This window comes from Pagrus pagrus, assembly GCF_965226575.1.
Source record: "Pagrus pagrus genome assembly, chromosome: 3".
NCBI lineage: Eukaryota > Metazoa > Chordata > Actinopteri > Spariformes > Sparidae > Pagrus > Pagrus pagrus.
The window spans coordinates 17,706,675-17,718,306 of NC_140187.1; the positions used below are offsets into that span (position 1 = coordinate 17,706,675).

Genomic DNA, 11,632 nt, shown 5'->3' on the forward strand with positions numbered 1-11,632 from the left:
ACATCGCACTGGTGTCAGTGACCTATGACTTACAAAAACCTGAAACAGCCTGATGCAACCAACAGAAAACCATGTGAATCAAACGTATTGTGACCCTCTGCCGTTGCCGTATCGTTGTTGGGTGGGACTTCATGAATGACCTCTACTGAGGACAGCTGCTGGGACAGCCAATGAGAAGAAGACGTACTCATTAGCAGCCAATCGTGGTTGCTCTTTGTCAGACTTTCTGTTGCGCATGCGCGGGAGATTACGGCGTGACACGCGTGTGGAGGAAGTGCAGTGACAGGACTGTAGCAGCTGCCGCCGCTCGCCTCACACAGAACCGGCTAAACTGTACCTTATTGATATTTCTCATCATGTCGTGGCTGTTCGGCCTGAACAGGGGGCAGCCTGAGGTGCCTCCCGGCCTCCCGGCTCAGCCTCCACCGCCTCCGCCGCCGGCCGGAGGCTCCAGCGGCGGTGGAGATAAACCCAAGGACAAATGGAGCAACTTCGATCCCACCGGGCTGGAGCGGGCTGCTCAGGCGGCCAAGGAGCTCGACAAGTCCCGTAAGTGTTCAGGAGGGCCTGTTAGCTCGGTGGCTGTGACCGGAGAGGATGCTTACACAGTTTATGACACCGTTACTACACAGTGGAGACATGGTGCTCCAGCATCCAGCTCCTCTCTGCTCCTCTCTGCTCCTCGGTGCGGCTCACCTCAGTGATGCAGCAGCAGTGAAGATAATGAGCCCCCACACGCACAGCCCGCATCTGTACAGATAGATTTAAATTCATCTCTGTTTCTGAGAGCAACGCTGTCCTGATCTCACCTTCATTCAAACTAGTGGACAGAGTTCAAAGGTCATCACCTTGCAGGCTGGCTGGCTTGCATCACCCGAATCCCTCCTGATCCACACACATGAGATGGATCACCTATTGATTCATCTTCTTCTCATGATGTCTTTGTTAAACACTTTCCACACTTGTTAAAAGCTGAGGTAGAAAGGTCTTTAAATGTGAATATCTTCTGGGCTCTTTTTCTCACCATTCAGTATTTTAGAGACCAATTTACTAATCAATGAATCGATTGACAGATTAATTGTCAATGAAAAAATGTATCCGTCGCAGCCCAAGTCAGGATTCAGAAGCACACCATGTGACAATGTTTGCTGATGTGTCTTATGTGTCTGTTGTTGCCTCTTTTCTCTCGTCTCCATCCAGGACATGCCAAAGAAGCCCTGGATCTGGCTCGGATGCAGGAGCAGTCCACTCAGATGGAGTATCAGAGCAAAATGAAGGTACAGTGGAAACACACACACACACACACACACACACACACACACACACACACACACACACACACACACACACTAAACTACTGTGTCTCTCCTGATCTGCTGAAGGACACAAGTTGTTTTGCAGAGAATTTGCTGATTTACATGAGCTAAACAACGTGTTAATAATCGTATGATTTAGATTTTTCTGGATGGTTAATGGAGCTCAAAGATGTAGTAGAGTTGCACTGGAGTGTGATTAAGAGTGTTGAAGTTTTGCTGCCGTCCCACTTGACAATGGGAAATCAAAAAGTAAATGTTATGCATCATTTACTGGGTCTAATGACCATTTAATAAAAGTGTGTCCTTGTTTTATATCTAGATAAAACCAGTCCAGTTTGCTTGCACAAGTTAAAAATGGATGCGACTAACAACTACTTTAATTATCGATTGATATTATATGCGTTTGATTTAAATGTTCATGTGTTTGTTGCTTGAGTTTGAGTTTTTTGACAGTCGTTTCTGTGCTCTGCTAACAGGAGTACGAAGCAGCAGTCGAGCAGCTGAAAGGCGACCAGATGCGAATCCAGGCAGAGGAAAGGAGGAAAACTCTGAATGAGGAGACCAAGCAGCATCAAGCGGTGAGAACAGAAATGCCCCGTCCTTTTCTTTTAGTATTTTAAAGGAAAAATAAAGTAAATTGTGATGAGACAGAAATCCACTAACTGTAACCGTGCAGCTCAAATTGCTCTCTCACTCCAACAGAGGGCTCAGTATCAAGATAAGCTGGCCAGACAGCGATATGAGGACCAACTACGGCAACAGGTAAGCTCATCCCCTACATTTCTATTATATAAGGTTTTATAATGAGACGCTGTACTAAAATTATTATTATTTATTTATTATTAGCAAGCCCTGAATGAGGAGAACCTCCGCAAACAGGAGGAGTCGGTGCAGAAACAGGAGGCCATGAGGAAAGGTCAGCACTCTACAACTAATGACACGATCTTATGAAAGCTTTTCACAGTAATGAGCGGTGGTTTATGGACATGTTGTGTGATGGGTTTTCTTACAGCGACGATAGAGCACGAGATGGAGCTGAGGCACAAGAATGAGCTTCTGCGTATAGAGGCCGAGTCAAAAGCACGAGCCCGTGTGGAGAGAGAGAACGCAGATATCATCCGCGAGCAGATCCGTCTGAAGGCTGCAGAACACAGACAGACCGTCCTGGAGTCCATAAAGTAAGACCTAACATCTACTATAATGTCTGATGCAGTGTCTCGGTGGTTCTGTTGAAACTGAAGATGTTGAAGTATTTAAAACAAATGTAGTCTCCAACATGCTGTCACATAATAGGAATGGTCAGATTTATGTGTTAAGTCACTGGTTAAACAATTGTTTCAGTCCTGTAAACGCCCAAAAGGCTTGCTTCACAGTGCACTGGTATTTGCTTTTAGGACTGCAGGTGCTGTGTTTGGAGAAGGATTCAGGGCCTTTGTGTCAGACTGGGACAAAGTCACAGCCACGGTGAGACATCTGTTCACATCCACAATCAGTTTAGTGAATGATTACGCTGATTAGAAATAAGCAATAAGAACCAAGTTTTAAATAACTTCTTGGAAATACCATCTGTTCTGCATAATAAAGGTTATTTAGGTGTAAAAGTACCAACAAATGTATTTACAGATATACAGATGCTGGTTTATTCATAGAAGTAATTTCATATAGTGGCTGGTACTACACGTCACACAAATATTGAGTCCTCACCGTAACCTTTATGTACAAAACATAGTTGTTTTTTTGCCGTAATGCTGTTAGAAGTCCTGACCAGACATTACACGTTAAGGTCTGTCATGTTAAATACTTTTTTTGGATGGTATTTTTGTCCCAGAAATAATTACGATAAATGATTTTACTGTTTTATACCACTGATATAATAATATGATAGCATACAAATGCAAGTACACCCTTTAGAAAGAGCAATGGACTTTTAATTGTATGATATTCAGTCATTGCGTTAGAAGGGTAAGGGTTAGTTACTATCCTGTTTCTACTGTTTTGCTTACACATGCTGCACTAAAGTCCATTCTCTTCACCTGTACAATACTGGGCATCAAAGCTAACCAGCTAGTTGGCTAACTGTTAGCAAGCTTTCCATTTAGCAAACGGTTGACTCTGTCCTGACAGCCTAAGTTTTTGTAATCTGCACAAATGCAATAATTCATCATGATTGATTGTGATATATAATGTAAAATACAGAAAACAAGGCTTACAGTCATTCAGACTCGCAACCTCCTACTACCGCACACTGAGCAGAGGCAGTTGGGGATGACGACTCCCTTACATCATGTGATATGGCGTGATGTTGTATAAGAAGAATGTTTCTGGAGCTTTACTCAAAACGGCTCCTTTAACCTCTGTCTTGTTAAGCATATAAATCCTGCATTTACTTTTGAAATGGCCATTTTCAGACGAGGTTAAGTTGTAATTTCAAAAGAGATTTAACCTGCAAGATACAAGTCAGAAAAAATTCCTGGATCCGTCCCTTTTATCAGGATCCACACCAAAAATTAATGGCATCCGTTCTGGGCTGAGACTCATCCTCCGTCCAGGTTTCGTAGAAATCTGTTCAGTAGTTTTTAAGTAATCCTGCCGACAAACTAACCAACAAACAAATTGTCATGGGTGAAAACATAAGCTCCTTGGCAGAGGTGATAATACTGCTCAAGAGAAAACAATAAATAAAATATATATGATCATGTACATATATCGTGACAGGACGACGTGTATTTACATTTTCTATATTACACCACTGATGACATCCAGTAGACAAAATAAACCAGTGTCCATATAAATGTTGTTGGACTATGGGTGTGGACAAACCTGAAATAGGTTTGAATTGAGTGTTTTTCCTTATCCTTGCCGTGAACTGTGTCTGAATATTGTGAAATGTTGATGCTTCACCAGGTGGCAGGTCTGACCCTTTTAGCTGTGGGAGTTTATTCGGCCCGAAATGCGACCGGAGTGGCGGGACGCTACATCGAGGCCAGGCTCGGGAAGCCGTCACTGGTGCGGGAAACATCGCGATTCACTGTGGGAGAGGCAATCAAGCATCCAATCAAGGTAGCTAATTAGCAACTGATCAATTGCCCATGTTGTTAACTGCAGATTATCGTATGCCAACTGTACTTTTTCTGTTGTGTTTAACTATTTAGACGACCAAACGGCTGAAGAGCAAACCTCAGGATGCTCTTGAGGGAGTTGTGCTCAGTGTAAGTGTATATTAAAGTCTTTAAAAAAGCATGTTGTTACATCTTTTGTAAAGTTTTGTAACCTCTTGATATAAATGCATTTTTGTATCGTGTAGCCCTCCCTGGAAGAGCGTGTGCGTGACATCGCCATAGCAACAAGGAACACGAGGCAGAACAACGGCCTGTACAGGAACATCCTCATGTACGGGCCTCCAGGCACGGGCAAAACTCTCTTTGCGAAGGTACACCTGACCACTGATATAAACATTTACATACATGGAAAGTGATTCTTTGTCTCACTGTGAGGTTTCTCATTTTGTGGCGAGTAGAAGCTGGCAGTGCATTCTGGGATGGACTACGCAATCATGACTGGTGGTGACGTAGCCCCCATGGGCCGTGATGGTGTGACAGCCATGCACAAAGTGTTTGACTGGGCGGGCACAAGTCGACGCGGGTACGCTAAATGATATTACATTAAATGAGGCAAATATACAAACAGCAACAATATCAACAGATGAAGGTTATCGTGTGTTTCTTTCCTGTTACAGACTTCTGCTGTTTGTTGATGAAGCTGATGCATTCCTTCGTAAGAGATCCACTGTAAGTCAGCATGTTTCATTTCCCAGAAATCTGTTACGACACATTTTTTCGTACACTTTCATTTTCTTCCAGCTACATAAATCGCAATCTTCATCTTGTTTTTTGCAGGAGAAGATCAGTGAAGACCTCAGAGCCACTTTGAATGCATTCTTGTATCGCACTGGAGAACAGAGCAACAAGTAAACATTCACTTGTGTTCTGTGCAACATGTAAACCTCAACTGTGTTGTACTCCTCATTTTGCCTTGTCTGTTCCAACTTGGCGACTTCCCAGCATGCCTCTAAGCTGCTTTATTTCTGTTTTTTTCCCTGCAGGTTTATGCTGGTGTTGGCCAGTAACCAACCGGAGCAGTTTGACTGGGCCATAAACGACCGTATTGATGAAATAGTGAATTTTGCTCTGCCGGGTCCTGAGGAGAGGGAGAGGCTGGTGCGGTTGTACTTTGACAAATATGTGCTGGAGCCCGCCACTGGAGGGAGGCAGTGAGTACAATCCCTTCACGACAACACAGCTGTTCAAATAGGGCAGGGACCCCAGACACTGCACACCAGGGATGCATACTGAAATAAGCAATCAGGCCCAGTCCTCCGTGTCTGCATACTCACACGTAGATATGTTAATTTAGAGTGATTTAGAGGAGGTGTATAATATCTAATAGAGTGATCCTTGGCTGAAGGGCTGTGCCGGGATGAGGATTCTTGGCACTAATTACAAGGAGAAGGAGCTCAGATGTGTGATGGAGGCTGAAAGGTGGGGGGTCCACACACAGGAATCCTTGTAATTTCTTGGCACTAATTACAAGGAGAAGGAGCTCAGATGTGTGATGGAGGCTGAAAGGTGGGGGGTCCACACACAGGACAGGAGGCAACGAACTGAGCTAAAGAAACAACAAAGTCAGAAAGAAACTGCATCACGGCTAACAAAACAAAGGAGGAATCTTACCTTCCTCTTATCTGTGTCTGTGTGTGTGTGTGTGTGTGTGTCTTTGCAGGAGGATGAAGCTGGCACAGTTCGACTACGGTATAAAATGCTCTGAGATAGCAAAGCGGACAGAGGGCATGTCTGGTAGAGAGATCTCTAAGCTGGGTGTGGCCTGGCAGGTACGTATCCTGTAGATATAAATCTTAATGTCATAATTATTTACTTCATTTTCTTAAAGTAAATCATTTTTTCATGTTCTGTAGGCGGCAGCATATTCCTCTGAAGATGGCGTCCTGACAGAGGCCATGATTGACGCCCGTGTTGACGATGCTGTCAAGCAACACCTTCAGAAGATGAACTGGCTGCATGCAGAGGAGGAGGCTCAGACCCTTACACCTCCGCCAGCTGGGGCAACAGCCAGTGGAGGAAAAATGGGTTTTACTCTGCCACAAAGTGATGCGCCTCAGGCTGAGGACGTGATCGCTCCCATCCTTGAGAAACAAGAGGGTGAAAGTATAGCACCTCCTTCAGACGTCGACCAATCAGCAGAAGGCAAAAGTGCCACCCCAGCTGGACAGGACTCTGAGGACGTTGTCAAAGCAGAAGCTGCGACAACAGCGGAGAGTTTAGCTGAGCCTGCTGCCTCTACTGACAGTGAGGGCAAGGTGGAAAAAGAAGGCAAAACTGGGTCATCTCCTCCAAAGGATGGGACTCCAGTTTGAGTTGTAGATTTGTTCAGTGGGGCAACCTGGATTATAAAGATTAGCGTCCTGCCCCTTTAACTAGTCTGTCAGTTTATGTCTTAAAGTCTGTTGGACTGTCTACGACAGAAGATGAAATCAGTGGTGGGGCAAGATGATCGATTAATAATTCAAAACACAAATGACGCCTGAGACTTTCATTCTAATATATAAATATAGATCGTACAAGTCAACATGGAAACCAGACTGTGTGTCTGTAATAACAGTATATAAGTGTTGTGCACAGTGGAGTGTCTGTTGGAATGATTAAATGGATCAGTTTTTTTTATAAACGGTAAAAGTTCTGGTGTTTCTTTCAGATATTACACACCCTCTAGCTTGAATAAGAAACTTGAATAAAGCTGAACTTTGAGCAGTCAGTGGCCAGACATATATTACAAAACCCTGATCAAATGCTGATGTCCTATTCAAAGTGATCAAAGTGTTGCTTAGAGATATATACAGGTAGAGAACACATTACCCACTGCTGTTCATTACAGCAACATATTTGCCATACTGGTATAAGGAAGAAGCACCTCCTATTTCCATCCACAATTTTCTTTTACCAATTTACCATCAGTTTGGTTTCTTACAAATGCCAGACATGTTTTTATTATACAAGGTATTGGGTTGGGTTAAATTTAAAAAGAGGGTATACACACCTAAAATACTCTGTCTTCAGTAGAAGGTAACCAGAACTTACAATACTTTATTGGTCTCCATTTATTTTTCCTACTGCATTGTATAATGCCAGTCAATGTATAATATATAGAGATTTGTTTGTAATTTTGGAAGTATAGAAATAAATAGTATATAAAAAGATAATTAGGACAAATGCTAAAATTAAAAGTACATTTCTGGCAGGTTTCACAATTGTTTTTTAATTCCATTTATAGTTAAATATTCATATTTTGCTTATTTACATTTTAAGTCACATCAGGTACAAAAATGATACATACAGTGCATCAGCAAGAGGATAGAAATGTTTATGAAAACACAGTTTTGGGTGGACATCAGGAAGGTGCTTGTGCACTGCAAGTCTCCTGTCATACAGACACATGCTGATGTCGTATAAATGTCATCCATTGTCTCAAACACAGCACTTTAACACTGCGCTGATGTAGTGCCTGTACGGCATGCTGTAGCAAAGCTTTTTGGGTGTCTGGTCTGGAATAATTAAGTAGGCGATGGGCATTTTACAGTGGCCTTGCAGTCCAACAACCATCAACACGGGGGCTTCACGTGCCACAGTGGTCTCATCAACGCGATCTCCAACTTCCACAAGGGGTGATCCTGAACATGCCAGCCAGATCTTCATTGTTTTGTTGTTGTAGCATCTAAAAGTGATCAGTTTAATCCAGGCTGGGATCCACAGTCTGCAAGCAGCTGCTTCAGGTAAAGCAGTAGATGAAGTAGACGAACATGTCCGCACGTTACCAGCACATTGTTTCTCTTGAATACTTGCAGGCTTAAGGTCCGTGTACATTCAGTGCTGCAGCAAAGTCCTTTTGAGCAGGAGTGAAGTTGTGGTGCTGCTTGAAGAGTCAAACTGGAAAATCTGAAAAGTTGGCAAAACATGAGAAATTGTGGGGTAAATTACACATGTTTTTACACATTAGGTGTACATATAGATATTTTTTATAGATATATCATATCTTGATTTTGTGTTAAATACTAATAGTGTTGGATAATTTAATTAGAACTAGAAATTATGTAGACTTAAGCTCAATTATAAATTTCTAGTACATATTTCAAAACAGTTGTTAGGCTACAATCTTAAATTGTGCTATACCAGCGCAAAATTATAAATGTTACACATATTCAATCTGTTTTAATGAAAGAGGTGTGTCATTGAACCAACCAGAGTACAAGTCAAGCTCCTCCTGCAGTTCCTTTGTTAGCATATTTTTGTGTTTTAACTCCTTAATCAGGGACTTCACAGTCTTCTTAAGTCTTCTTTCCCGATCTTTGGCATTTCTTAAGTCCCGCTGCAACTCTTCTATTCTCTTCTGAGCCTCACTTAACTTTTTCTTAACTTGAACTGGGTCAAGGGCATACTGATGATCCTGCTCAAGGGCATACTGATGATTCTGAAAAATATTAATTTTAATGTAAAATGATTCTCCTCACTTCATAAATTACACTATAAAATATTCCCAGCATCCTGCATAGACATTTTAAACAACAACGATTTCACTCACTGAGGCTGACTCCACAACTTTCACTGACAGCTTAACAGGAACTTCTGGAATTTGTGTAACAGCTTTTTGTGAGGTTCTGGTTGTCCTGGGTTTAGTGGGCACCTGGAAACAAATGGGAGTCAAAATGTACAATTTGTAACAGCTTAGCCTTCTTTAGACTAAGATAATATATGAAAACCTGTTATTAATTATGTAGAAACAATTTGATAATGACACTAACTTTGCAATGACGGTCAGAAAATCCAAAAACTGACGGGATCACCCCATCTCTTAAACGAGTCGTCTGTCCGGTCATGTCAAAGTCATCTAGCTTGAAATGACAGCTGCAGATGACTGAGCGGTCATTTGGCTTAAAGTCCCTTCTCCTCAGTGCTGCTGTCCATGCCCGTCTTTTGACTTTATCTTTAGGGAACCTGTACACAGAACAAGTCCATCTGAAAAACACTATGCAACTTTGCATACTATGTAGCTACAACTCAGGAACAGTGCCAGGTGACAGTTTTAAACAAACACCTTTAAATTACAAAATGTAGGACTTCTTAACACAAAAACACAGAAAGACACAGCTGATAATTGATGAATATCAATCTCAGTATCTTACTGATATATACCTACTTAAATGAAAATGTTCTTTTTTTCATCCAACATAAGTTAGCTTAACTTAGTATCAGAGCAGTTACTTAAAAATATACATGATACCTCACTACCTGCTGATGTTCACTGGAGCCATGCATCAGCAAGGCATGTATTTATGATGCAGGATAATTGGATAAATGAAAAATACAAGTTTTCATGTTTAAATATTACCCATTCTATTATTATGTATTTATATTCCATAATTTACCCTTTTAAGTACATTATCTTCTCTTTCTGCACTGTAAAGTGCATGAGCAGGGTTGTCCAGATGTACAGTTCCACTTGTTTAACAAACACCAGTTTAATAAATAATAAGCACCATGTAACAATTGTAAACAAACCTTTTAAAGTAGGTAACTTAGGACTACTTAACACAATAACACACAGAGCGCCAAAGCTAATCGATAAATATCTCTGTCAGCATCCAACTGATTTATAAACTTCATCTTTTTTAAGTTTGTTAAGTTTAGTATCAGGGGCCTTAACATTATGTTATCACTAAAATAAGGAAAACTTGTATGAAATTCATCAAGTTCGTAACAGTAAAATGACTTCGCACCTGTGAAAGGTTATTCGCTGTTCCTTGGTTTTGGCATTTCTCCGATTAGAACATCCTACAGCAGCACAAAAACATGGCATTTTCTACTATCTCTGCTATTTGAAGGGGTCACAACCCCGCCACTCAATGGCGGCGGCACAGACGCATCAGACGAGCCGGATGCGACATCTACTGTCTGATTTCACTCCATAACGACATATCTAATCCAGCACATTCGTAACAGTCAAATATTTTAGAAAATAACTTCTCGCCTGTGAAATGTTATTCCCTCGTCCTTTGTTTTGGCACTTCTTTCAATGGAACATCCAACAGCAGCACAAAAGTCTGGCATGTTCTCTGTTTTGAACTGACCAGAACCACGCTGCAATATGGCGGCGACGGCAGAGACGCGTCTCACAAACCGGAAGTGGTCACCACCATATCCGGAACTTATTTTGATTTTGATTGGTTGATTTCACTTCATTCAAAACACGGAGTTGACTATTCCAAACAGTTTTTCTCTGTAAAAGTTGCAGTAAATAAACTTCACTGTAAAAAAATAATATTGAATTGAACAACAGATAACAAAATGAAGGGATAGAAAAACATAAACAAAACCTTTGGGGTCTGTTAAACAACTGGACAACAACTCTTATCTTTAAAAATATAAAAGGAGCCGAATCATTTTATGGATATATATTTGCTTATATATGAATCCATTTAATTGTGCAAGTTTAGTCTGCCAAAACAGTGGGATTGTTAAAAATGAGTAACCCTAACCCATATTTTTGTTCGTAGGATATATTTTTCAAAAAATCTTTTTGAAAGTCTGTCTGTAAATCAAACCAAAAATAAGTAGCATGAAAACAATCTTCAATCATATGAAGTGCTTGTGATGTTACTCAGCTTGTTTTTCTACCACACATTGTCTATGTTTCTATGATTTTACGTCACATTAGGTACAAAAATTATACAGTGCATCAGCAAAAGGATAGAAATGTATATGAAAACACAGTTTTGGGTGGAGGTCTCCTGTCATACAGGCACATGCTGATGTCGCATAAGTGTCATCCATTGTCTCAAACACAGCACTTTAACACTTCGCCGATGTAATCATCTCATTAAAGGCTTTTAGATGTTTTTCCAGAAGAATGGATCATATATATCATATATATCGGGCTGATATGGATTGTGCATCCCTCGTTGGTGCAAGTCTACAATATTGTGTCAGAGATATCACCAGCAGCTGACCTGCATGACCTCTGTCTGAGTTGAAGGGGTCATAGGATGCGAACACAACCACACCACCGCAGCAGTCTGAACATCTCTTTGACACAAAAGCAATGAGTAGCTCATTGAGTATATTACATACAGTATATTAGGCTATATATACTGTATACATACTGTATAAAAGCCAAGAGGTATATACCCAGGGTTCATGTTGAGATGTCATAACAAATGCTGTGTAAATTCAGGCTTATGGAAAAGCACA

General features: G+C 41.2%; 2 protein-coding genes across 3 annotated transcripts; one reads left to right on the forward strand and one right to left on the reverse strand.

Moving 5' to 3' along the window:
- Positions 1-247: 247 nt before the first annotated feature.
- atad3 (ATPase family AAA domain containing 3) lies at positions 248-7,066 on the forward strand. The gene is made up of 16 exons (XM_084349144.1): positions 248-549; positions 1,201-1,277; positions 1,793-1,894; positions 2,019-2,078; positions 2,163-2,232; positions 2,329-2,494; positions 2,711-2,780; positions 4,221-4,376; positions 4,469-4,525; positions 4,621-4,746; positions 4,834-4,958; positions 5,053-5,104; positions 5,213-5,283; positions 5,419-5,586; positions 6,096-6,204; positions 6,289-7,066. The coding sequence occupies exons 1-16, from the start codon at positions 357-359 to the stop codon at positions 6,745-6,747; spliced, it is 2,061 nt and encodes a 686-aa protein (XP_084205270.1). The 5' UTR covers positions 248-356; the 3' UTR covers positions 6,748-7,066.
- A 559-nt stretch (positions 7,067-7,625) lies between these two features.
- On the reverse strand, positions 7,626-10,546 carry LOC311253267 (THAP domain-containing protein 2-like). Of its 2 annotated transcripts, none has more exons than XM_084347106.1 (5): positions 10,413-10,546; positions 9,187-9,379; positions 8,967-9,068; positions 8,627-8,855; positions 7,626-8,323 (listed from the first exon to the last, which is right to left on the reverse strand). In XM_084347106.1, the coding sequence occupies exons 1-5, from the start codon at positions 10,490-10,492 to the stop codon at positions 8,310-8,312; spliced, it is 618 nt and encodes a 205-aa protein (XP_084203232.1). In that variant the 5' UTR covers positions 10,493-10,546; the 3' UTR covers positions 7,626-8,309. The 2 variants fall into 2 exon arrangements, with proteins under 2 accessions (XP_084203232.1, XP_084203233.1); XM_084347107.1 differs by lacking the exon at positions 10,413-10,546 and adding an exon at positions 10,162-10,370.
- Between the last annotated feature and the right edge of the window lie 1,086 nt (positions 10,547-11,632).

Coding starts and splice junctions, on each gene's coding strand:
- atad3 (XM_084349144.1), top strand. CDS start 357: ATGTCGTGGCTGTTCGGCCTGAACAGGGGGCAGCCTGAGGTGCCTCCC. Junction 2,781..4,220: donor GGGACAAAGTCACAGCCACG/GTGAGACATCTG, acceptor ATGCTTCACCAG/GTGGCAGGTCTGACCCTTTT. Junction 5,284..5,418: donor ACTGGAGAACAGAGCAACAA/GTAAACATTCAC, acceptor TTTTCCCTGCAG/GTTTATGCTGGTGTTGGCCA.
- LOC311253267 (XM_084347106.1), bottom strand. CDS start 10,492: ATGCCAGACTTTTGTGCTGCTGTTGGATGTTCCATTGAAAGAAGTGCC. Junction 9,380..10,412: donor GAGGGAATAACATTTCACAG/GCGAGAAGTTAT, acceptor TTCTGTGTACAG/GTTCCCTAAAGATAAAGTCA. Junction 8,856..8,966: donor AAGTTGTGGAGTCAGCCTCA/GTGAGTGAAATC, acceptor AATATTTTTCAG/AATCATCAGTATGCCCTTGA.